The sequence below is a fragment of the Oenanthe melanoleuca genome, chromosome 11 (genome assembly GCF_029582105.1).
Source record: "Oenanthe melanoleuca isolate GR-GAL-2019-014 chromosome 11, OMel1.0, whole genome shotgun sequence".
Taxonomy (NCBI): Eukaryota; Metazoa; Chordata; class Aves; order Passeriformes; family Muscicapidae; genus Oenanthe; species Oenanthe melanoleuca.
In genome coordinates, this window is record NC_079345.1 from 12,488,184 (window position 1) to 12,515,182 (window position 26,999).

The 26,999-nt window shown below is 41.5% G+C and overlaps 1 protein-coding gene across 5 annotated transcripts in view; it reads left to right on the forward strand.

Annotated features, from left to right (window-relative positions):
• The window catches only part of ZNF423 (zinc finger protein 423), a 227,824-nt gene that overhangs the window by 115,554 nt on the left and 85,271 nt on the right, over positions 1-26,999 (forward strand). For all 5 annotated transcript variants that reach the window (XM_056500807.1, XM_056500808.1, XM_056500809.1 and 2 more), the window contains 2 exons: positions 15,326-18,549; positions 25,332-25,416. In XM_056500807.1, the coding sequence (XP_056356782.1) occupies positions 15,326-18,549; positions 25,332-25,416 (3,309 nt within the window). The remainder of the gene's footprint in view (positions 1-15,325; positions 18,550-25,331; positions 25,417-26,999) is intronic.

Consider the following 26,999-nt stretch of genomic DNA (forward strand, 5'->3'; position numbering starts at 1 on the left):
AAGAAGGGGCTTCTTTGTTTTCTTATTTTTCCCAAATCTCTGATTCATTGTTTGTAGAAGAATTAAAAAATAAAGTACCCAGGAAGAAAATTATGCTGTTAGGTTGCTTTCGGCTATGTTCTATTGAAAGCTGTACTTCGCAAATGTAATCTGTAACAGCAAACAGTGTACAAAGGAAAAGGAGTCATGTAGCTGCACACAGCATTTTCCATTTTCTGTATAAAAACTTATTTAAATAATGTTGTGCCCTCCCCTTTTCACTGTCTTTCTTAGGCAGCAGCTGAGTGCACTCCCCTGTCAGCCCAGGGCTGTTCACATGGAGTGGGGAGACCTTTCACAGCAAAGGGTCTGCAGGGAGGCTCAGGCAGCTCCCCACCAGTGGCTGTTTTGCCTGGGACAAATTTTCTTTGAGCTTGTTCTTGCTTTCTGAAATGCTTTGTACCATCTCTTAATCCACCCACATGCGCCCCCTTAATATTCTCCATGGATGGGGCAGGACTAGAAGGGCACTCTACAAGTTTCCTAAAATGGAAATGAAAAACCTAAGTGATATCTGGCCCAAAACTGTTTTAGATTTGTCTTGGGAAAAAAAAAAAAGAGGCTTTTTAGTGGTCTTTTACTTCTGGGAGCATGGTTTCCCTCCCCAGTGAGATGCATTTTGTGTCAGCTGTTTCTATATTAAAAAAAAGTCTCCTGAAATAACTGCTTTTGGCTTGTCAGCATCTGGCAGCACTCTCCTCCTGAAGCAGGCACCACCAAGGTCCCATGTGAGCAGGAAGGGCCTCTCTCCCTGGATGGCCCCTGTGGAGAGGGGGTGCCTGTCCAGACTGGGGTCACAGGTGGGGCAGCCCAAATGGATTGCACTGTGCTTGCTTCTGATGTGCCTGGCCCGTGCTTGCACACCCCGATTAAATTTCTGCTCTTGTCAGTCCATTAAACCTCCCAAAGTGATTTGTTCTCCCCAGAGAATCACAGGAGAAGGGGTGGAAAGGTAAAAAGAGAAAGGAGAAAAATAAAGAAGGGCTAGCAGGAGGAGAGGACAAACCAAAAATGAGTAAAACAGAGCTGCTGAATCCAATAGCCAAGTATTACATTATAGACTCCCAGTTTGGATATAAACAAAATGTTTCCTTAGAGCAGAACTGCATCCAAAACTCAGAAAAAATGTTTTGCAGAGGTGAACCAGATGTTCTGTGTCCTGCCTCAGGAGCAGGAGAAGGTGACTCACCTCTTGCACCCCTCTGTTTCCACATGCCCTACTTTGCACTGTGAGCAGCCAGCAGGATGGTTCTGGGGGGCTGCTTGTGTTTCACAGCTGGGTTCCTGGGTGCTTGTGTTCCACAGCTGGGTTCCTGAGTGGCTGTGTTCCATAGCTGGGTTCCTGGGTGGCTGTGTTCCATAGCTGGGTTCCTGGGTGCTTGTGTTCCATATCTGGGTTCCTGGGTGGCTGTGTTCCACAGCTGGGTTCCTGGGTGGCTGTGTTTCACAGCTGGGTTCCTGGGTGGCTGTGTTCCATATCTGGGTTCCTGGGTGCTTGTGTTCCATAGCTGGGTTCCTGGGTGCTTATGTTCCACAGCTGGGTTCCTGGGTGGCTGTGTTCCATAGCTGGGTTCCTGGGTGGCTGTGTTCCACAGCTGGGTTCCTGGGTGGCTGTGTTCCATAGCTGGGTTCCTGGGTGGCTGTGTTTCACAGCTGGGTTCCTGGGTGCTTGTGTTCCATAGCTGGGTTCCTGGGTGGCTGTGTTTCACAGCTGGGTTCCTGGGTGGCTGTGTTCCACAGCTGGGTTTGCACTCCTCACTGCTGCTGTCCTCTGTGAGCTGCTGTGTGCCACGGTGGCCCTGATGAGACCAGGCAGCTTTGCTGATGTATTGTGTGACCCTTCTAAACTGGATGGGTTTTGCAGGCTGGTGGTGAGGCTCACACTGCTCAGTGTGACTGTGACCACCATGCAGTGGCTTCCCTGAATAATCCTCCAAGAGGGACAAGGACAGAGCAGGGCAAGGCTGAGTCTCTCTATAGCTTTCAGGTCACGCAGCTTCTTGGTTTTGAGGAGTCCATGTGTCTTAAAATATCATCCAGCTAAATGAAAAGTGTTTCCTAATGAAACAAACCAATGCCAAAATAGCACAAATGTTGTCACCAAAGTTAATAAAAGTAAGGAAATTAATACTTATAGTTGACCTCCAATACCTAGGCACAGTGGGGTGTAGCAAGGAAGTAGTTAGAAAGGCACCATGGTGAGCCTTTGCAGTGAATTACCTTATTTTTATTAACTTTCTGACAACCTCAGTGAATTTCCTTTCTTTTTATGAAGTGATTAAAAAACCTAATCAGATCATGTAATTAAAATACATAATTACACAATCTCAGAGTTTTTCATAATTACTGTACATGGTAAATATTGTTACCTGATAACACTTTGCACAAAAATTCTGATGAATTTGTGTAGGATGGTTAGGTTGCGTTTGCTTTCCAGTTCCAGCTGTTTGAGCAGATTCCAGTTTGAGTTCCAGAAATGGAACCTTCTCTAACGACACTAGATAGATAGTAAAATGTTTTAAAGTGGAAAATACAGTGAAACTAAAATAATAACTCAGTTGTTCTTTTTTGAAAGCTTTTGTACATATTGGGCAGCTGGTATGTGTTGACATGGTGTGTTTCTGTGCATTTATAATGGCTGTTTCCTTTGTGCTCACACCTCTGCTTCTGTTTTGTTAGGCACCACCCACTGGAAAATGGGTGTTTTGATACAAAGCAACACAGTAAGAAAAAAATCGGATCAAATCCAGTTTCTCAATTTCAGCCAAAGAACTGAATTTGAATGGAGTCTCTCTTAGGCCTGTGTACAGTGACTTCAGAGTAGACATAGTGTTGCAGCCTTCTTGATGTCAGGTAGCCAGTTCCTGGACTATGATTATGTTCATAGAAAATCCAAAGATGCAAGGCATGATAATCCTAAATAATGGGAAAATTGTTACCCAAAAACAAATAAACAAAAAAGAGTCTTATTTGTCTTTAAAATCAGCTCCCAGAAATCCAGGGCCCCAGCCTCTAAATACAGATAGATAGTTTGGGACAGATAGGGAGTCAAAGCTGGTACTCACAACTCTTGGTACTCAAACTTTCACGTGCTATGAGATGGAGGAAGTGGGATTCAGTTTCACAACTAACTCTGGCTGAAGGTTTAAGGAAGCAGTTACTGACTTTTCATTCATTTGTCCAGTTTTGTTTGTTTTGAAAAGGGTTAGATGGGCTAAAGATCTTGTTTAAGACAGCAGCACAGTTTATTTGTGGTTAGAAAACTCTACTGTCCTCAACATTTTTGCCTTATTGACCAGAACTAAAATAAATATTAGAAAAGCCTTGACAGAACATGTAAATAATATGTGAATTGTATCTGGGGAGCCTTGTTCTCTCACTCTCCTGTGGGAGACACCAGAGTTGCCCAGTCTGTGCTCCTGTCTGGGCACGGAGCTTTGGCTGTGGGTTGGGGAAGAGCAAAACCAAACAGATTCCAGGGAGGTGGTGAGGGGTTTTCATTCTTTAGGTATATTTAGGACAGTAGGCTTTTTGCAAATGAATCTGGTCTGAACTTTAAAACTCTTTGGGTTGTTTATGAAAACAATAGTTTTTCCTTTTCCATGGTAGGTGTGTGTGTGTTTTCAGCCGTTAATTGACTGGAGATGGTTTTTTGAGCACATCTGGTTTTGGAGCTACAAGTGTGTCTTTTAAACCTTTGATGCCTGATTTCCCAAAGAGATTTTTCCTGTTTATTTTTTATATAGTCTTTTTCTTTTTCTGTTTTAATTTTTTGACCATTTTTCCTGTGCAGAAAATGTTCCCCTACCCTAAACATCCACTGCCAGCTTCCACCCATGTTTAATTTAGGGGACTTCTGTAGAAAGCCTGTACCTTTCTGTAAAAAGCCTTGCTGTACCTGTAGTGTCAGGATGAACTCTTGCAAGATAAATTCAATCTGTCTCTCCCCATGGCCTCCTCATTCCTTTACTGAATTGTTTGGTCTATTAACATTCCCATTTTTTGTAAGTATAACTGGTTCTCATCATGTAGGTAAAGTTAGAGAGAAAGCTATTGACTATAGTTTTTCCCTTTATTTCATTTAATTCTCTGATATCAGTGCCAATGTCTGTGTGAGACTGCTCTCAAATGGAAGGAGTGCTGTTAGTGAGTCAGTGGGGAAACAGTTATTTGTTTGCAAGTGCCAAGGCATTTGCTGTCCCTCCTTGTCTTCAGGGATAAATTGAGATGATTCAGTGTACACTCCAACCCTAATTTTAATCCCATTTAAACAAATAATTGTGCCCTGCACCTTTCCTCGTTATAAATTCACTCTCATGTATCTGTGGCCAAGGCACAGAGACACTTGCTAACTAGAATAAATTGTACAATCACATTTTGTGGGAGGCAAAAAACCAACCACACGTGGGTCAGAAGAAAACCCGCTTTGCTAGTTTAGAGAAAATGAGCACCTAAGACTGTAAAACAATTCAGGAGGAAGGTGTCAGTGCCAAGGGGGAGAGGCCTTTGAGGGAAGTGCCCCCTGTTCCGGTGTGTGGGCAGTTTGGGGCTGGGAGCGCAGCGCGGATGGAGGGGAGGTCCTGCCGGGCTCTGCCTGGCTCCTGGCAGGAGGGCAGCAGGGCTGGAGGGGCTGTCAGCTCCTGGCTGGATTCGCTCTGGCTCCCCAGCTGTGCTCCCCCCTCCTGCCTGCCTGCACTGATGAGCATCCTCCCTACGGGAGGCTTTCTCCGGAGCGTGGTCGCTGCTGACTGACAACCTGAGAAGCCTCTGAAGAATTTAGAGATGCTCAAAAAGTCTCTTGCAAACCTGTGGTGTAGGAGATGGGGCACAGCCTGGGCTGCTCTCAATGCTGGGTTCCCACAGGAGAGGGATGCCCAGTGCTCCGTGACACTGAGGTGCTTGCAGTGGGCACCGTGGGGCTCATCCCCTGCAGCCTCAACGGGGCCTCGGCAGTGTTGGCCGTGGGATCCCTCCTTGAGCTGCACCAGTGGAAAAGAGACCTTGGCTGCTGCCACAGCTTTTCTTTTGAAGGCCTGAGAGCGCAGTCGCACGATTTGTCATCGGGCCTTCTGTCAAAAGGGCAAAGATGTGTTGGAAGAAGAGAGCAGCTTTCAGGGACGGTTTTGTTGTGTGGTGCAGTGCAAGTGCTCAGATCACAGATGCCGGGTCACTGCCGGTTAAACTTGAAAGGACTCTCATGCAGCACGTTTGTTGTAGGGAAACACTGGTGTACCAGGAGCAATCTTACCGGGTGGCAAATGCATCTGTTTGCTTGCTCATTTTAAAAGTCTCTTCTTGTTTAAAATGGTGGGTACTGTTAGAAAAAAAGAAATAGCATTACCATACAGCGCAGAATACATGTCTCTCCTAGGCAAGCCATGCTGTTTGACTTTCATCTTGCATAGTAAAAAACCTATAGTTATTTTCTTTTTAAACCTTTCAGTTATTTCTGTCAGGTTTTGATAAGTGGAGAACTTCCTTCCCACCTCTGTTTCACGCAGTTCCCTTCAGGCCAGTTACAAACATGGTGCAGATTCATGACCAATGTTTATGATAATCAGGAATGTGCTTTATATTCACCAGTGTGCTGTTACATTTGTGGGTGCTCTTTTTTAATTTAAATGAAATAATTTCTTAAAAATTGTTCACTAACAAACTCGAAGTCTTAACTAATTGTACTTTGCCCTAATGCACACCATCCCCAAGGAATGGGAGATTTACTCAGCTGGAGCAAACCCCATTTCCAGTCTTGGGTCAGATGGAGCTGGCAGCTTCTTCAGCTCCAGGGATGGGGTCACTGGGAAACACAAAACCAGGCAGATAGAGGCCTTGAGGGGCTACATTCACTAGACATGGAAGTTGTGATGTTTCCAAGTGCAGCTTCATTTCCATTCATGGTGTTTGCATGAAATCTTAATTCTGAATTCACTAAATGGACAAGAAATACATGCACCTTTCTGAAAATATCTCTGGTAGAACTGGCTATATCTTATATTTATGTCACTTGAATTTTGAGAAGTGTTGAGTAACTGCTGTTCCTACTGAATTCAATGGGATTGCTGTGAATACACAACACATTTGGAAGTCAGAACAATAATCTGTGTGCATAGCTATAAAACAGGTTATACTTGATACTGTTTGTCACATGTAATTTGCTTTTCTTCCCTTCTTCTTTGAAGGCAGTATAAAATCTGGATGTTGTTGGTTTTTACTGTTTGTTTATTGCTGAGTAATTTCAACCAACATGTGTTTTTCAGCTTTAAGTCTATTCATCATGAACATCAACTCATTGAGATTGTAAGTGCATCACAGTTTTCCCACCTAGATCAAAATGGGAGTCTGGAACAGCCTCCTTCTTTTTAACTTAACAAGCTGGTTTTATTTTCCCCTGCAAGTTGCTCTGATAATATGACCAGCTTTAAGTTTCTCAGGCCAGAAAGCTTGGCAGTAAAGTTCTGTGCAAGGCAGAGGATTGAAACATGAGGTTTTTCTCAGGTTTGAAACATGGCAATTGTTTTTTCTTTTACTGAGCAGTGATAGAAAATACTCATTTAGAAGTGGAATTCTGTTCTCTGGAAAGTATTTATCATCTGTTAGAGACAGGGATTGCAAACCCATTTTCTTTCAGGTCAGGTCACTGCATAATATCAGTTGAACATCACATCATAGAAAGCCATCCTAGCAATGCAGTCTCTTATGGTGACCCTAGCCAGAGGGCACAGAGCATTTTTGCTGTCTGGTCCATTTTCTCACTTCTAGTGGTTCTTTTGGCTCACAGCTGATACATGGCAGAAGAGTGGAAACAGCTCTGCAGAAATGGAAAGGCCACTCTAATATTCTCTACCAGCACAGAAGCAGATAGCCATTTGTCTTAGCAGTGACAGCAGATTATCAGAGAGCTCTTGGCAAAGCTGTCTTCGTCCTAGTTTGCTACTGCCCCAGTTTTAAAGGCACTTGCTTCTCCAGATTGCTGCCCACCCCATCAAAATGAGCTCTGAACTTGATTCTGCACAAGCTGAATATCCTGTGGGAAAGAAAGTGCTGCTTGTCCTTGTCAGTGCTGACTTCCAGGACTTGCTGCTCGTTGTGCAGGATGTGACTCTTAAAAGAGTTTTATGAATGAGCTAAATGGATTGTTGTTGATGATATCACTTGAAAGTACAGTGCAAAAACATGAAAATGAGCACCATAAAGCATTAAATTAAATCACACCAATCTGGTCCATTTTTGGAGAAAAGTCTGTCTCTACTTTCAGCTTCTGTATTCACTGATTTTCTCCAAAGAGCAGCTAGTCTGTGTTTCTTGTGCTATTGTTATGAACTGAGAGAAAGAGCTTGAGCTGAGTCTGTGTGACCGCACGTGCCTGAGGGTACTCAGCTAAACAGCCTGAGAACAGGTGCCTGCTGTATTTGAGAGCTGCCTGATCAAATGGGAGGGAGGAAATCGTAAATCTGGGAAATTGATCTCATGCATTTCATCCCACCAGAAAGGCTGTCCCGCTGGCCACATTTCCATGAGCAGCTCAGTCTCGGTCTCAGGTGTGTGGTGTATGGGAACACCTTCCCTGCTAACAGCAGCAAAACACAAGGAAAGGAAAACATCTTTATCTAGAGATGAGAAAATGCATGAAGTAATGCATGTATTGCAGAGACCTGCACAGAGGCTGATGTTCTTGCCCTGCTCTGGGCTGCATCTTTGCCTCTGCCAAGGGGCAGTGTGGGCCCCAGGGCTGGCCCCACTCGTGCTGTGAGGAGAGCAGGCTCTGCAAGGCTGCCGTGGGTGCTGCTCAGATCACTGCTTCCACTCTGCTTGCATCCCTGTGCTTAGATAAAAAAGAAAGCAGGCACGGCTCTTAACTGCTGTGTGTTGTCTCTTTGTTTTGCATAATCAAGCGTTGAAATCATGATAAATGTTGACATCAAGTAGCAATAAGTGCAGAATATAATTGTGTAAGGCCAATGGGGTCATATGAAGTTTGTGTTCTGACTAACGTAATATGTAGAAATATTACTAACAATTAGCGTAAGTATTACCATTTATTATAACTAATTTTATAACTAATTATTATAAGTAATAATTATTCTACTAGGATTTTTTTTCCTGAGGGCTTTGTCATTCCAAATGTTTGAAAGCTGTAGATGTCGTAGCTCAAACTCTTAAATCTATAATTTTCTCTCAATGTGACTGTTGCATCTGTGATGCATTTGCGTGACTCCACACACAGTTTTGTTCTTTTACATCTGCCTTACAACATGCCCTTTTGCTAAATGCTCTGTAGGCATCAAAGCAGGCAAGAATGACACAGGGCCCTCTAGGTAGTAGGGTAAGCGGAAGCAGCAAGCTATTAAGATCTTCTTGTCATTTCATTGATGATTTTGTAGGTATCATCTTCTAATCTCATTTTAAAAAGACTGAATGTGCATTTGAATATTTCTGAGGAGCAAATTGCTAAGCAAAATATATATATAATCCTAACATTTTGGTAGGAATAGGGTGAGTTATTATTGATTCACAGAGCACGACAAAACATCACTGCATGAATTAGCAAACAGCTGTTTCTAATTTGAGTTTAGAACTGTACACAGAGGAACTTGTTTTAGTGTTCACTCCTTTCATTTATAATGAATTTTAATTACCGCTACAGGTGAGAAAAATGTAGAAACAAGCTTGTATCTTGTGGAAGAAACAAAGGAGAGACAGATGCTAACAGATTTACAGTCTGTGATAAAAGGAATGTTTTGGTACACTTTACATGTAATTAGAGTGCAGCTGTTTTCAGTCCCAAGTCCATGATGCACAGCAGAATATAGTATCTGCTGCTTTTCCAAAGGGAGTAAAGAAAAACAGTGATTCAACTCTGAAAGCATTTAGTTTGTTCCTAGATCTAACATAAAACTTTCTCCTCCAGCCCTATTATGCCATTTATTGAAGTGTGAAATAACTTATTTAATGATATGTTAATTTTTTGTTACCAGCAAAATACAGACTGTTTGACATAAGGAAAAACAATGTTAAAAATAACTTACTTTATCATCTGCTAAGAATTATGGATCTCCCTGTCGATGGTCATTACTGAACCTTGATAGCTTTGCTAATGGGAGACAAGGGCTCAGGCATGCATTACTCTGCCTCAACAAGTTTCTGTATATCAGCTAAGCTTCAATAGACATCTTCGTGTGTACTTTTAAGTTGCAGTATAAAAAAGACTAATTAGATGTGTCTTTGATCACTACAGAAAGGTTTAAACAAAGACAGCAAGGTTTAAACTGTCTATATGTAACAGTTTATCTGTGGCAGACATCACAGCAAGTTTAGTATTTGAAATTCTGCACTACATCTTGTCCTGATTTTGTATTCTAAATACAAAGCATTACTCTGCATGAGAAGAAAAATCAGATTATATATACTTTCCATTGAGCCAGACATCTTCCTTTCTTTCTTAAAAAATTGCTATAAAATGAATTGCAGAGCAAAGCTGAGAAACTGGGAAAAGAGTCACTAACCTTTGGTAATTTAGTCCAACAAAAATATTTACCTCATAAGCATGGGATTAGGTATAACTAAATTTTTCTTAAGTCACAGATAATAATGAAAGCACCGCCTGTGCTGCCACTCACATTAGCACCTCTTAGACTTTTATCCAATGTCATGTTTGCTTTGAACATTACATATATATATATATATATATGATAGCATAGTGCCTTAAATACTCAACCTTGACTTGTTTGGTGAAGAAGCTGACATCACAGAAGTGTAAAGCTCTTTGTAGAGTTCTTCAGAGCAGTGTGAACTTCCCAGGCCCTCTTCCCTGCCTTGGCTAAGGGTTAAGCAGTTCTGCGGGACAGTTGATGATATTTTTTGAGGAATAATTATAAGTAAATTGCAGACATCCTTCTGCTCTCATCTAGTGAAGTGTGCTTGAGTGTGCAGTAGCAGCCCAGCAGTGACAGTGCCATTCAGAGGTAGATGCAGTGTCAGTGTACAAGACTTTCCTTGCCACAAAGGCTGGTGGGTCACAATCCACCATTGCCCTCTGTGACGCAGAAACATTCATTGAAGCTAATAAATGCATAAAAAAAATCGAGTTTGGAATATTAATGGTACTTCTAATTATTTGTTATAACTGTGAGGGCAATGTGCAGGAAAATGGGACTTAACACTCCCAACAAAAAATTAAGCTAAAAGCTGTCACAGTGCACTGAAAATGTTGAGCTTAAAACATTTGCTGTGTAAACTTGATTTGCATTATTTCACACCAGCACTGCAGTGTAAATGAGCAGCGTATGCTATGTGAGGTTCTTACTATAATCCATTGTAATGATCTATCCCTGGCTTTAATACATAGTGCAGCAATGCAAAATTTGCTGTAACCAGTACTGAGGATTTGTCAGTCCTCAATCTCTGTGTTTTATTCTCATAGTTAAGTATCTGCAATAATAATAATTATAGAAATTGATAGCATTTCTATTGGACTTTCCATCTGAGGATGTCTCGGGGTTTTCACAGCTATACAGAAGTAAGCCCTACAATTTGCCCTTGAGAAGCAGATGGCTTTTTGCTGTTATGGAGATGAGGAACTGAAGCACAGTTCAGAAGCGTGTCTTATAATGCCCAGCTTGTTTTCAAAAGCAAGTAACTTTTTTGGGTGCTAAAATTCCATCAACTTTCAACAGCTTAAAGCATTTTCTGTGCTTTGACCATCTTTAACTTGTATATCACGGAGGGACTTAGAGAGAACCAGAAGTCTGAACTTAAACAGCAATCCTTCCTTCAACAATCAATTCTGGGGTTTTGTATTTGTTAATTTAAGTATTTCTCATGTGTACTAGCTCTGTGCTAGAAGAATAAACCTGATAGAATAAGATCACATTCTAAATCTGACCTCCTTGGTTTATTGTCCCGTATGGAGATGCCTTCTGGGCTCAGGAGGGGAGTCTTAAAGATGTCTCTTTGGCCAGACCCTGTTTTCTTCTGATGCCTGGGGCTGGTTGTGCAGGCTCTCCTGAGCCCCGTGGTGCTCAATCTGTGCTGGTGGCACTGGAATGAACTGGCCTGCTGTACTGCACAGGCCACACTGCAGCGTGCCCATAGTGTGGAGGGATGCCCAGAAGCCCTGTGGAAGAGGCACCTGAACTCCCCACACGGAGGGGAGACAGAGCAGGGAGGTTTTTCAGTGGAGGGGGACCCGATGATACTCTGATGGTGAACAAGAGGTTTAGGCAAGGATGAACTTCAGGTCCAGGCCAGTAAATGTGCTCTGTGCATGTGTTTTGTTCTTAAGAGGAAAAGCAACCAGCTGGGGGTAGCCTGGGTTTGTGCAGCTCCCACCCAGGAATGTGGCCCTCTGGGCTGGGTGACTGGGCAGCTGAGCAAGATAATGAAGCTCTGCTCAGAGTTCAGCAGGAGTGAACTGTTCCCAGCCACCTGTGGGCAGGGAGATGGGAAGGTGTTTGCAGGGACTGTGAAATTGTGTCTGGTTGATTATTTTTCTATTAGCAAAATAACTCTGGAATAATAAATATATCAATGTCAGCAGTGTATGCTGAGGTGGCAGTGCTGCTTACTCCTGGCAATCTGTGGTGTGCCGTTTGTCTCCCTTCTAAGAGAGATCACATCTTTTTAAGACTTCATTTTATTGTTTTATCTTCATGATTATGTCTCTGAACTTGACTTGTGTTATCTAGAAGATAAATAGAGAATGAAGTATGATTTATACTATATTTTGGCCAAATTGTTCTTCTTAGAAGGAAAAATACATTTATTGAATGCATTGAGGCTGGAATTAGCTCCACACTGATGATGATAAATGCTTGCAGTCCTGTAAACGTGCTGAACATTAGGTTGCTAAATTACTGTACCACTTTGAGATTGATTATCAAGAATGGCCCTTTAAGCTTCATGACCTGCACATATATCCTGAGGACTACTGACATCCTGAAGCTTTCTTAATGCTCTTTTTTTCCTAATTAAACTTTTTATTGAATTTTCTTACCCTTTTAATACTTGTTTTGATTCTCTTATGCGCAAATGACAAAAGCCTTGCACAGCCATGTGATTCTCTATTTTAGAACAGTCCCACTTTGCAGGATTAGCCATTTTAATGACTTTAATCTCCTTTTTGAAAGTGATTTTTTCTCATTCTGCTACATTCCTTTGACTGCATTAATGTAGAATTATTATTCTAACCATCTTTGCCAGACATGTCATACCACATCTAAAATATATCTTCCCACTAAAATATTACTGTGGTAAAATACCTTAGAATTTTCTCCTCAGTTCATTAAAGGTCTTTTCTTCAATTTAATATGGCAAGTTAAAATTAACAGGGCTATTATTCATTCCATAAAGAGATTAATGATAATGAGTTTTCTCTAATTTAGTCAGTTTAGGTATTCAGTAATTTAGTATCTTGTTTGTAAGAAATCCAGGTAGGTTGTTTCTGGTGCTTAAAGTTTCTTCTAAAATTCTTTTAAAACTGCAAAAGTATGAGAAAACGCTGGAATAAAAAGAATCTAGAAATTGAACATAAAAATTGGTAAAAAAGTCCAACTGAAGCGAACAAAAGGAGACGATCTTTGCCTTCTGTGTAAACGCTTCCATTTTATGACAAATCCAACTTTCCAACCTGAGAAATGTTAATTTTTTAAAATTCAAATTGTATTAGCAAAGTCTTTGTGCTTCACTCACAAGGTATTACTAATACCAGCTTTCTTTGATTTTGTTTTCTGAATAGCCCAATATGTTTGAAGAGCAGCAGCTGGAGGGGAACTGGCTCTATTTGAATGTTCAGCTGTGTTTTGAAGTAGATCTGTTCATTTCAGAGGAAAAAGAGACTTTCTAGAGATTTGTTCAGTTTGTGCGGTGGACCAATGTAATGGTTGGCATCAGTGCATATGGCTGTAAGGAAGTTAAAGCAGTTGGCCCAGCCTGTGTTACCACTGGATTTGGCCCATGGCAGCTCAGGTTTCGGAGCTGAACAATGGAGCTTTATTCGGTGGAGGCGTTGGGAGAGCTCGGCGCAGCCCTTCTGTGCGCGCCGCTCCGCACAAGGCACGAGCAGCCCGACTACGAATGGGGAGATATTTACAATGCACGTATTTTCACAAACACTCCTGTGGACAGATATATTAAATTATTATAATTACAGCCAGTAAGCCCGAGCGGTAACTAGCAAATGGTGGGGTGCTTTTTCTCTTGTTGTTTTTCTCCTCTCTCCCCCTCTCCGTAGACAGCAGCAGCAGCAGCAAACGCAACATGTGCTGCCCTAGTTCAGGCCCAGCATCCCCCTCGTGCTCCCCTTTGTCTCCTTGCCCCTGGAGGAGCCCAGCTGGTGAGAGGAGGGAATTAGGCAGCCCTGAGCTACCGGCACCTCCCCGGGGCCCCTAATCCGGGCGCTGGCAGCCGGCTGCCTCTTCCCTCCGACGGCCCGTGGCCGCAGGTCCGTGGGGACGGAGCCCCGGATACGGCTGGCGGCAAAGCTGGGGGATGGCGGGGGCCGGGGGCTCCCTGGGGGCTCCGCAAAGCTGTGCTGGCAGCGCGGTGGGCGGCGGAGGTGGCTTAAATTGGGAACATGAGGCTTTGTTGCAGCTGCAGAGAGAGAGCCGTTCATGGTCGGGGGAGTGAAGCCTCAGAAAAGTTTACATAAAAATCAGGAGCTTGTTGTCTGTATTTTAGGCTTGGGCTCCGCCAGATTTGGAGGAGCTAGTTGAGCGCAAAGACCTTGAGCATCTTAGAAGCGCGGATGCTTGCTGAGAGTCGGGGTGCATTTCGGGAGCAGCAAGAAGCAGGTTCTCAGTGTCCAGCATTGCTCTGGAGCAGTTGCTTTAGTTAAATGGGGAAGCAGAGCTCTCCCGGGAGCACGGGGTGCAGAGAGTGGACCCCTGACCTGGAAAATAGAGATTGTGCGGGAAAAGTTGTTTGGGGTGTGCTTATCTGGTGTAGTTTTTTCCAAGGCCGCTGCTCTCTTTCTTTGCCTGGGATGAAAAGCAGTGTTCGCCAGGGCAGAGGGTGCCGCAGGAGCTGCCTGCTGCGGTGGTGTTACCCTCATTAGCCTCTTTGAGAGCTCCTCACTGTACTTGTGCCTTCTCCGCCTGGTGACTCTGTAGTTGGCAGGCACGAGGAGTGCGCGTGTGGCAGCCTACACGCACGGTTGGGGATTTTTTATTGGTTTGTTTTAGTAAAAACTGAAGTAGGAACATTAAATGTTAAGGATGGTGTATCTCAGGAGCTGGCTTCTTTTTGGAATCTCCAAATGTTTGTGTGGCCAGTGCCTTCCATCCTTTACATGAACTATATTTTTGCTTCGTTCTGTGGTTTAGTATAATATCAGACTAGTGGCATTTATGTTTCGCTCAACATCTCTGCATTTGTTGGAATTAGGATATTTGAACTCGCTCTCTTCTGTTTCTTGTTAACCATTCTGTTAATGAAAGCTGACAACATTTTATGTATTTTTCCTAAAATGACTGTGGGGCTGCTGGAGTTGGTGCTGTGTTTCTTTGTGGTGATATGGAATTATAAAATATTTTTCAAAGCTTCATATTGAGCAAAGGAAATAGTTATCAAAAAAGAGGCTGGGCCATTTTTGGTTTACCCTGAACTTGATTATTTTTGTGATGTCTTGAGATCTCCAGTGGTGATTTTCCTGGGCTTTAAAATATTTGTTTGATTTTGTACCAAGAGGGCAACATTATCTTTTATACAGGGAAACATGGTAATGGTGCAGATCTCTTGTCTGATTTTCCTGAGCTCTCCCAAATCTGATGCTTTTATTCCACCTAGATGTTCAACTCTGCCTTTGAGCAGCCTTTCATTCTGTTACAGTTTTGAGACAGAACTGAAGGATTTCTTTAATGGAGACATTACTTAAAATCATCTTGATGTAGCATTTAACAGACCCACAAATTCACAGGTGATCACTTAACACTGTAGCTTTCTGAAATGTTTGTATTGCTTCATTGCACATTGTGTTTCGCTTTCTTTATTCATTGTTTATTGCTTTACAGTACAGTGAGCAGGTGTTAAACCTGCTAAAGAAAAATGCTTTTTATTAACACTATATGTTGGCATATTTGTGAATTATGTTTACAAATATATTTTTATTTCTCTTTCTCAAACCTCCTTTCAAATTTAAGAGGGTTTGGAGGTTTTTTTTTTTTATTTTTAGTTGATTTTTTTTTTTTAATGCTGTAGTAGCAGAAGCCCATAGTGTTGTTGAGAGCTTTGTCCTTATTTCACAGATGCACTGGGAATTGTTTTTAATCTCCTTTCTGCTTTCCCATTACAGATGGTGATGACGACCCACAACTCTCCTGGGTGGCTTCATCTCCCTCCAGCAAAGATGTTGCATCACCCACTCAGATGATAGGAGATGGGTGTGATCTCGGCATCGGGGAGGAGGAAGGGGGGACTGGCCTGCCATATCCCTGTCAGTTTTGTGATAAGTCCTTCATTCGCCTGAGCTACCTTAAAAGGCACGAGCAGATCCACAGTGACAAACTACCTTTCAAATGCACCTACTGTAGCCGGCTTTTTAAGCACAAGAGGAGTAGGGATCGTCACATAAAGCTTCACACAGGGGATAAAAAGTACCATTGCCACGAATGCGAGGCTGCATTCTCCCGCAGCGACCACCTCAAAATCCACCTGAAAACCCACAGCTCCAGCAAACCATTCAAGTGTACTGTGTGTAAACGTGGGTTTTCATCTACCAGCTCATTGCAGAGTCACATGCAAGCTCATAAAAAGAACAAGGAACATATGGCAAAGACTGAGAAAGAGGTGAAGAAGGATGATTTTATGTGTGATTACTGTGAAGAGACATTCAGTCAGACTGAAGATTTGGAGAAGCACGTAATGACACGCCACCCACAGCTTTCCGAGAAGGCAGATTTGCAGTGTATTCATTGCCCTGAAGTATTTGTAGATGAAAACTTGCTGCTCTCACACATTCATCAAGCCCATGCCAACAAAAAACACAAGTGCCCTATGTGCCCAGAGCAGTTTTCTTCAGTGGAAGAAGTCTATTGCCACTTGGACAGCCACAGACAACCTGACTCCAGCAACCACAGCATCAGCCCTGACCCAGTCCTGGGGAGTGTGGCGTCCATGAGCAGCGCAACGCCCGACTCCAGCGCGTCAGTGGAAAGAGGTTCCACCCCAGATTCGACCTTAAAGCCTTTGAGAGGACAAAAGAAAACTAGGTCTGTTGACAGAGAGGAAGGCCAGAACTGGTCTAAAGTTACTTACAGCTGCCCCTACTGTTCGAAGCGTGACTTCAACAGCCTTGCTGTTCTGGAGATCCATCTGAAGACCATTCATGCAGACAAACCTCAGCAAAGCCACACGTGCCAGATCTGCCTTGATTCCATGCCTACACTGTACAACTTGAATGAACACGTGAGAAAAGTGCACAAAAACCATGCCTATCCCATGATGCAGTTTAGCAACATTTCTGCCTTTCATTGTAATTACTGCCCGGAGATGTTTGCAGATATCAATAGCTTGCAGGAGCACATCCGCATTACTCACTGCGGCCCAAACGCTACCCCTCAAGATGGCAACAATGCTTTCTTCTGTAACCAGTGCTCCATGGGCTTTCTGACTGAAGCTACCTTGACTGAGCACATCCAGCAGACTCACTGCAATGTAGGAAATTCAAAATTGGATTCCCCTGTCATTCAGCCAACACAGTCTTTTATGGAAGTTTATTCATGCCCTTATTGCACAAACTCCCCCATTTTTGGCTCCATCCTGAAGCTTACAAAGCATATTAAAGAAAACCACAAGAACATTCCTCTGGCACACAATAAGAAGTCAAAAGCAGAGCAGAGTCCAGTTTCTTCTGATGTTGAAGTCTCTTCCCCTAAAAGGCAGCGGCTTTCTGCAAGCGTAAATTCAGTGTCTAATGGCGAATACCCATGTAATCAGTGTGATCTAAAGTTCTCAAATTTTGAAAGTTTTCAGACCCATTTAAAGTTGCATTTGGAGTTGCTGTTGAGGAAACAGTCTTGCCCTCAGTGTAAAGAAGATTTTGATTCCCAGGAGTCTCTTCTGCAACATCTCACCGTACATTACATGACAACTTCCACTCATTATGTATGTGAGAGCTGTGACAAACAGTTTTCTTCAGTGGATGATTTGCAGAAGCATTTGTTGGACATGCATACTTTTGTGTTGTATCACTGCACCCTTTGCCAAGAAGTTTTTGATTCCAAGGTATCTATCCAAGTGCATCTGGCAGTCAAACATAGCAATGAAAAGAAGATGTATCGTTGCACAGCCTGTAATTGGGATTTTAGGAAGGAAGTAGATCTCCAGATTCATGTGAAGCATAGTCACTTGGGTAATCCATCAAAGTCTCACAAATGTATCTTCTGTGGCGAGACCTTCAGCACAGAGGTAGAACTGCAGTGCCACATCACAACCCACAGCAAAAAATACAACTGCAAATTTTGTAGCAAAGCTTTTCATGCCATCATCTTGCTTGAAAAGCACTTGCGGGAAAAACATTGTGTTTTTGATGCTAACGCTGAGAATGGTACAGCTAATGGCATGACCCCAACAAGTAAGAAGACAGAAGGGGCAGATATCCAGAACATGTTAATGAAGAATCCGGATACTTCTAACAGTCATGAAGCCAGTGAGGATGATGTGGATGCTTCTGAGCCCATGTATGGCTGTGACATTTGTGGGGCTGCCTACACTATGGAGGTCCTCCTGCAGAACCATCGTTTGAGAGATCATAACATCAGGCCTGGGGAGGATGACTGTTCTAGGAAGAAAGCAGAGTTCATCAAAGGTAGCCACAAGTGTAATATCTGCTCAAGGACCTTTTTCTCAGAAAATGGCCTGAGAGAGCACATGCAGACCCATCGAGGCCCAGCTAAGCACTACATGTGTCCCATCTGTGGGGAGCGCTTCCCATCGCTCCTGACCCTGACGGAGCACAAAGTCACTCACAGCAAGAGTTTGGATACAGGGACGTGTCGGATCTGCAAAATGCCACTGCAGAGCGAGGAGGAATTCATCGAGCACTGCCAGATGCATCCAGATCTCAGAAACTCGCTCACTGGGTTTCGCTGCGTTGTCTGCATGCAGACGGTCACCTCTACCCTGGAGCTGAAAATTCACGGGACGTTCCATATGCAGAAATTGGCAGGAAACTCTGCAACCTCATCACCTAATGGCCAGGCCTTGCAAAAACTCTACAAGTGTGCGTTGTGCTTGAAGGAGTTCCGGAATAAGCAGGACTTGGTAAAGTTGGATGTGAACGGCCTTCCCTATGGCCTGTGTGCTGGATGCATGACCAGGAGCACCAATGGACAGTCTTCGAGCTTGACTCCACAGGACGTGAACGAGAGGCCATGTGGCAGCCTGAGGTGTCCAGAGTGTAGTGTCAAATTTGAAAGTGCTGAAGACCTAGAGAGCCACATTCAGGTAGACCACCGAGACCTGACACCTGAGACCAGTGGCCAAAGGAAAGGTACCCAGACGTCCCCTGTTCCCAGAGTAAGTACAGCTGAACTTTAAAGTGTCTGAGGGATAAAATGTAGACCTTCAATGTGAGAACTGATCTGATATTATTTACTTTTTTTTAATTGTCACTTTATCAAATCACTCATGCTACTAAAAAAAACCTCAGCAAAACAGGAGGAAAGGTAGAGTAATCCACATAGAACAATCCAAAGTTGCTTGGCCTCACAAGTGCCTTGATTCCTACTAGCAGTGCATCAGATTTTTTACCACAGAACTGCCCTAGATTTACCAACAGAGAGCTGAGGCACTTGGGCAGTGAGGATTGAGTTTGTCCATGAATTCTAATTCTACTGAACTAGCAGATCTGGAAAAGCTGGGGTAGTTTAATGAAAAAAGGAGATGCTGAGTACCCAAACAACAAAAAAATTAAATCTGTCATATTTGAGCTTATCAGGAAAACAGTAATGAACAGGAGGATATAGGAATTTGTCAGGGAAAATGTAGTGAATTCCATCCTGCCCCCCAAATTCTCACCTAAACCAAACTTCTGTGCTAAAGAACTTGTCCCTAGGAGTGTCTGTCAGAGTGAATGTTTTGAGATTACTGGGAGGTCTGTGTGCATTTGTGTGAGCTTGTTTGTGTGTGTGTATGATTTTAAAAGTGACTTTAAAAGAATCTGCTTCATGGCCCTTCTGTAGGGGCCAGTAGGGGATAAGTAGTTTCTTAGCAAGTCTGGACATTGTCTAATGCAGATTACATAAAAGTGTGCTGTCCTTGACTTATGCAGATAGCCTGGTTTCCCATTTCTTAGCTTAAAAGTTACTCAGGAACATGCAGATCCAAGTAAGGTTCCAGAAGCCTACTCAGGAGATTAATATCATTTGCAGTTTATAGTCTTTTTAAATTATTTGTTGACGTTTTGGTTCAAGAATGGGCCAAGTCAGTCCTTCCTCTGTCAGGAACAGATGGAATGAGAAGTGGATTTTGGAAATCTTCTCAGGAGACCAACAGCAGACACATCTGAGTATTGATATCATCTGACATTTTTAATTAAACATGATGGGGTGAGATTTTCAAAAGTATCTAAGGAAATTAGGCACCCAACTCCTAATGAATAATTCCAGCCGTAGATGCCTGTTTATGTCAATCTGCTAATTAAAGCACCCACAAACACATCTTACTGAATTAAAAGCACCTGAAAATACCATCCATTCAACTAGAACACCAGAGGCTCAGTAAGAGAGGGCCCTAAGTATGTCCCGAGGATGTGGACTGAGGTGGCTCTAAGGGCGCTGGTGCAGGTTGTGTCCCTGGCAGGAACTGTTGTTCCTGCTCCATGTGGGGCAGCAGTGTCTGCCTGAGCTGGGTGGGGCATGGCCATGCTGGAGCAGTGCCCTGATCCAGCCTCCTGAGCCAATCCCACAGAAAGCTTGATTTCATTCCTTGTTTTCTCTCTTTTGGTAAAACCACTGGATATTGTTCCCTTTGGGTATGACTAAGCCTCCAGGCACATGCAAATAATTTTGCAGAGGAATGAGGAATGGAAATATCCCTCCTTTGGTGTGATACCTAGGTCTGGCTAGGTCATTGTCCTTCTTCCTCCTCAGGACTTTATTTTCTTCTAAATTCTTGAAAAGTACCTCTGTTCTGTTAGGTAGGACTAATTCGTGTTGCTGTGGAATTACCTTTCCCTTCCTATCAGCTAGCAGAACACATTGCCATTTTCTGTCTTATTTCTTGCTTTAACTCTTTCTTTGCTGTGACAGCTTCCATACTTGTTCTCTCAGGGGAAAATTTTAAGTTCTTCAATAAGGTAAATGTTTTGAATTTCATCACCTGAGAGAATTTCTGAGTTTCTTTATAGAAGATAATGAAAAATCAGCATTTGTGATGATGGAAAATGATACCTTACTGGTGTCTATGGCCTGCACATATGCTAATGTCAGAGATAAGCATCCCAGGAATATGTATATTGTTATTAGGAATAGCTCATTATCTTATCCTTCCTTATAGGTACAAGACCTCAATCTGATATCAGTTCACTAGGAAACTATTGGTGTTTCACTCAGGGTTTTGAAGGCAATGAGTGCCCTTTGTGTTTGCCTAGTAGAGGGATTATTTTCAAAGAATTATACTGGCTTTTAAACAGTGATACATCTCGGCACTTAAGAACAGTGTTTACTTAACTTCATTGGCTTCGTAGCAAAGCTAAGCAAGTTGAATATGAACTCTCTTGTCATCTTGTTAGTGTGCTGCACACTGGTAAAACACCACTTTAATGGAGCAATCTCTAGTGCACAGTGCATGTAGAGTGATCTGCATGTGTTCAGACAAGAGCTACTTCACACAACTCTTGAGTATTTCTACATTTCATTTTTTAAGCACCTTATTTATTTTTCTTTCTTAAATAGAAAAGTAGTTGAAGATTAGGACAAGGTACAAGCAGAAGGAACATACAGGTAGATTAGATTTTTAAGTAGTGGGTATATATTTCAGAGTAAATAAGAATAAGCAGAATGAAATCCAAACAAATGTAAAAGATGATAACAACATATAAAATTTGTAACTTCTTTCTATGTCAGAAGTCACTCTACCAGCCATTATTTACTTTTTGATAGATGAGGGGAGTGTGGAAACATAAAGGAATTTAAAAAAAAAAACTTAAATGAAGGTTTAATCCCAAAGTGAAGGAAAGGGAGAAAATAAATATTAGTCCTTGATAAATAAAGAGTTTGGGAAGAAAAAAAGAACAGGAGGAACTGAACAATTCGTTTTTACTGTATGCATTTAAATTTGTGTATATATGCAAGTGTATATAGCACTACAAATGAAGTATGATTATTTTGTTATATTATGTTTTGGTTTTCTACTATTGAATTATTTGAGGTTTTATTCTAAAGATCAGTAAGAGGCAGTTAGAGGAACATTGAAAAATATTCAGAATTGCTTGGCGGGCTTGGTTTTTTAATCCATAAGAATGAAAGAAAGAAAGCACATAACTCTTGAAAATCCTACTGTATTTTGTCTTCCTCACATTTTTAATATGGCCAACAAACAGGAAGAAATACCTGTACATTGATTATGCTTGTTTCTAGGATGCCTGCCTAGGATCCATTCACGTTGATCAACAAGACAGATTTCCAAACAGACACAGCTTTTGCAGTGTGTTTATGGCAACATCCTCTTTGGAGGAATTGTTTTTAGGAGTTTTACGACAAGCCAATGGTCTTCTGCAAGAGACATCACTAGGAGAAATAAATAAAATACATCTTAGTAGTGAAAGGTTTCTCTAACATCCAGTTTTATTTCATTCATATAGTTTCGTGTGAGCTATTCTGTTTGGATAGGACTGAACGTGTTTTTTCATATGAGCGTCACAGTTAAAGTTATTCCAGTATCTGACACAAGTATTGTTCAAGGCCTTTTATATATTACATTAAGATCTCATCAGAGGTGCTGCTTTCCTGTTTTTCTGAATATCTTTTTGTGTGTTGCAGCTTCAGTTTAGAATACATTTTATTAATTCATTTCCACATGCCTTCTAGAGGAATGTGCATATCTTAAGAAACATGACTAATTGTTTAGTATTGAGATTTTTCATTTCCTAATACTGCAAACAGTCACATTTCAAGCTGTTCTTTCTCTTACACAGAGGTATCTTTATTTTTTAATACAGGTATCATGAAAAATGCTTGTTTAACATTGGCACTGGCAAATGTTTAGACTTCTGTTTTCATCTTGAATGGTGTTACTATTTTTAGCCCACCTAGGTTATTTTGAGTGAAGAAAGAAAGGAGATAGCATAGAAAGTTAGAAGAATAAACCCTATTGTATTCCTTTATTCAGTTTCTTTTCTCCTGCACACTTTCTTGGACTCAGCTCCTTCTCTTTGTTCTCCCCCACAACCCTTCTCTTCCCTTGTAAATCCCCTTGAATGGAGGAATATTTTCTTTGTAGAACAGGAAACTATTTCCAGATTTAAAGGAGGATAGTCTGGAAAACCCATGGGAACAATAGATACTTCAGAAAAGAAAACAGAACCCTCTGTTGTTATTACTACAATTGTGTGCCAAGACTAGAATTAAATATCTTGCATTTGTGGGGAATGAGCTCTCAGCTGAAGGCCTGCTCATCTGGTCTCTTTTATCACCTAGATGCCATCACCTAGACTCTGTTAGCTCCTCAGAGTGTGGGCACTTTTGTTGTCACCACTTGTGAAGATAAAACTTTAAAAAAAGGTAACTGATCCATTAATAATGTTCATAAAGCAGAAAAATGGTAATAGATCATATTTGGTACCACAACTAATTATAGTTTTATTAATACTAGTGCTCCCCATTTACTGATAACGAAAGGATGTTTTGTGACGTTCTTTTAAAGGCAGTTATTAAGGAGCCAAAAATCAGTTTTTCCACCTCTTGCATATACACTTGGGTGCTAATCTAGCTATAGTTATTTTGAGACCTGTATAGGCCACTTATTAACCCCTTTCCATGTCAAGTGGGGTAACCAGTCACAGGAGCCATCACCTTGCTTGAGCTGCTTGTCTGCATGCACAGGTCTCAGCTGAGGCTGAAGGTAGCACAGAGAGGAAGTCTGAAATCTGCTGAGGGCTCCTCATGCCAAGCAGAGTGTTTTATAAGATTGTGAAATGCTGTGGAGGAGTTAGCGCTGCATCTGTGCATAAACAAAGACATCCTGTCTCCAGATCTGTTAGTAAGTAGCTTTCAGAAGCACCAAAATCAATTAAAAAATGAATCATTTGTCTGTGTTAATATAACTTTGAAGGTTTGGAATAGAGTCAGGCTGAAATACTGTCCTCTGGCTAGATACTGAGGGAGCCCTTGTGGCTGAGATAAGCATTGGACAAGGCACAGAACTCAGCTTTGAAGTTTTAAGGAAGAGGAAAGTTTCAGCTTTAAAAGGTGACCATGTGACCACATGAATCAGTAACTACCCAATCCTATTTTGCTCTTTCAAGGTTTTTTGTGTTTTGTTTTTGAAGTTAGGAGCTCTCAGCATGTGTATGCCAGTGTGTTTGAGAGGACATGTGTATGTACGTGTGCTGCGCTTGTCTGCCAGAATAGATTCCCCAGAAAGAGTGTTGCAGAAATCCAGCTGCTTTTCCATTAACAGCCTTGATTTCCAAATGAACTCCAGGAGGATACTTTCTTGAGCTGCCTAGGGATAACTAGCCAATCCGAACTATTTCCTTTTATATGGTTGGCTGTGTCAGCTTTCGGCCAATGGAGTATAGCCTTCTTCCTATTATCATGTTAATCACCCATTGTTGTTTTAGCCTAGAAGGCCCTGCCTAAGCAAACACACACTGCTACAGAATTCATGGAATATGTCTAACTTCCATAGGCATAGGTGCATTTGTTATTAGGGTGTTACAGCCTGTTCATTAACCTCCAGCAGGCTACCTTGTTGCCATTGATGACATGGGAAGTAGTTAAGCTCTTGGTAGCACCTAATTTGTTCTTTCCTCAGCAGGTGCTTGAGGAAATTGGATCCCATGCACGGGGGGGTGACAGCAACTCCTCCGTTTAACTCAAACTTCTGACTTATTACTGCTGTCCTAAAAATGGGGTTCTATATCTGGGTATGGGGTGGAGGCTGAAGAAAAAGTAATGTGCATCTGAAAGTACCCTCAAAAATAATTTACTTCAGAAAGTTAAGAGGGTGTTGTTTACTGAATTGGGTTTCTCAGGGCTGTTGGTTTGGGGTTCTCATCCATCCCTTGTGGCCAGCATGCAGAGATTTCACGTGTGTTCAGCTGCCACCAGCTTTGGCTGTGGGGATGCAGACCTCATGCTTGTGCCTAGTGGCAATTGTTGCAGTAGGAATTATTCCCCAGAAACAAGTAGGCACAAAAGGTCCAATTTTTCTAAATTACACATCAAAAAAATGTCAATTTAGATAGCATATTCCCATGCAGTAAATAAGCATGTACATCAAACCAAAGCACCCTACTTCTGCTTTGGGAAATAAGAGTTTTTGCAAGTGTACAAAAGCTTAGCTTTTTTTTTTTTTGGTCGTTGTTTTTTTTTTCTTTTTTTTTTTCCCTTTTTTTTTCCTGAGTTGGACATCCAAGATGTAAACATGCATTTTAATTTCTGCAAATAGTTTCTTGGATCTTTTCCTGCCACATTGTACAAGTACACGCATCACTGTAAATCTGAGTGCAAACTCCATTTTCCCTGTTTGAATAAATGGTTCATGTAATTGCCTCTTCACACTGTCTCCTGACTTCTGCAGCTAGGCCTCCCTGGTATGACTTTGAGATGGAAAAAATATTAACAGATTGTACCAGGAGACAGGTTTTTGTGGTAATGCAGTTTTTTTCAAGATTTCTGATTAGAGACCATTACAAAATGCATTTTTTCCTTCACTTATCCAAGTAACTATAGGTGCTCTGCCTACTCTATTTTGAGTTTAATGAAAGGTGGAATTTTTTGAGAAAGTTGATCTTACTCTGAAAACAGTTACTCTTCTGTCTTTTATTTCACTCTGGGGGAATTTCACTGCAAGGGGTTAAATGACAGGTGCAATCTCATTGTGGCTTAGGTATTCAGACAGATTTTCAAGTAGTGTAATTTGAAATTTTTAAAGTTGAAATTAAAATTTCTCCTAAAGCAGGTTGTTAATTAGAGGTTGTGTTTATGATCCCAGAAAAGCCTGGCCTGGGGATATATGGACAAAAAAAAGCCTCAGTGGAGGGAATTTGAAGCATATAATATGCTATATTCATGATCACACTTGCCTTATGCTACAGTGCAGTTTTCTCTAATCTCTTTTTGGTTATTAAACAGAAAAAGACCTATCAATGCATCAAGTGCCAGATGACCTTTGAGAATGAGAGAGAGATACAAATCCATGTCGCTAACCATATGATTGGTAAGATTCTTTACACTAGGCCACTCATTGGCTGCTTGTTTTTTTGCTACTCTTTGACATTCACTATTCTAATAACTTGTTAATATTCATGCTTTAATTTATTTTTTTATTTTTCAAGGAAAATGATTTTGATGGAATGATTCTTCACTTCAAAGCTTTTTAAGTATGTGGTTATAAAAGTGTTACTGCTGAGCTTTTTCCTTATCCTTTTGAATCCTCGTGTAGCATTTTCATTTATATTAAAATCAAACTTTTGACAGTATCTTCCATTTGATAGCATAAATTTCTCTCTATCTGTGTAAAAAGTGCTTGCCAGTTGTCAACCACTTAGGAGCAATTATGTTTCAATTTTGTATGTCATGACATTGAATAGATGTAACTGCTAGCATTTTCCCAGCTAAGTGTGGTGGATTCCTGAGGAACATTGTCAAAACAAAACACTTACGGAGTTATTTCAGTGAGTTTTTTCTACTTTTCCCTACAATTCTGGACTTCAGAAAGTTCAGCTTTTCAGACATACAAATGTTTTAAAAATCAATGCTTTTTGCCTTCTGTGACAGTCCTGTCTCAGGAGTTAGTAAAAGCGTTGTAACCTGATGGGTTGTATTTCTGCTGCAGCTGTATGATTGCTTCTCTGATGAACACAAAGAAAGGTTTTTCCCTGTATGGACAGATGTTATAAATATATGTGTTGGCCCAAGAGGTCAGTTTATTTTGGTGCATAGACCACAAGAAGATACTTACACATGCCACTGTAAGCATGTGTTGGATGAGACACTTCAAGGACCCAGCAGTGCTCTCTGTGTCTCATACATTCCTATGCAGCATTTATCTCCCATAAGCATAATGGTTTTCCTTCAGCAATTTTACATTTAGGAAATTATTCTCCCATCAATTCAGCTATGTAACTCCTATTAGCTTTGAAGTGGATTATGCCTAAATACCAGAGAGAGAGAAATATGGACTGACACAGTCTTCAAACCCCTACCCCCAAATGAAAAACATACGTCAGTCACAATAACTTTCATTCAAGAGCCAGGCAGGAGTTTAACTTAATGTCAAGCAGGTTAAGATAAAGATATCTAAAAATGTTTGCTTTCGTAGCAGGTGTTAATGTAATCTCTCATTTGCAAGCTTGAAGAGTGAGATCCTTGTTAATTGGACTATGGTGATTTCATGTAGCTCCCTCCTAGATTTTAAGAAAGGAGTCCTTAGCAAGCTTAGCACTTGTTTCAACTTAATTTGTGATCCAGTGGCTAAAATAAGTGATTTTTTAAGTACAAAAGTAATGAAGTGCTGAGTTAAGGTTCTTCTTGATTCGAGGGAAACTATTTTTTTTTCTTTTGGAAAAATGTAATTTCTTCACTTTATAGTAACTGATATGTGAAGTTTATTTATGTATATGCCTGTATTAGTGCTGTCTGGAATAATATGCAGTTATACACATGACCTCACAGCGTTCTTAACATCATTGAAAAACAGAGGTGTAGAAGGCATAGGAGGCCATGAAAATTGTGGTGCTGTTATTTGTGAAAACTGTGCCCATTTTTTCCTTGCAGCTGTACATCAATTACTTTAATATT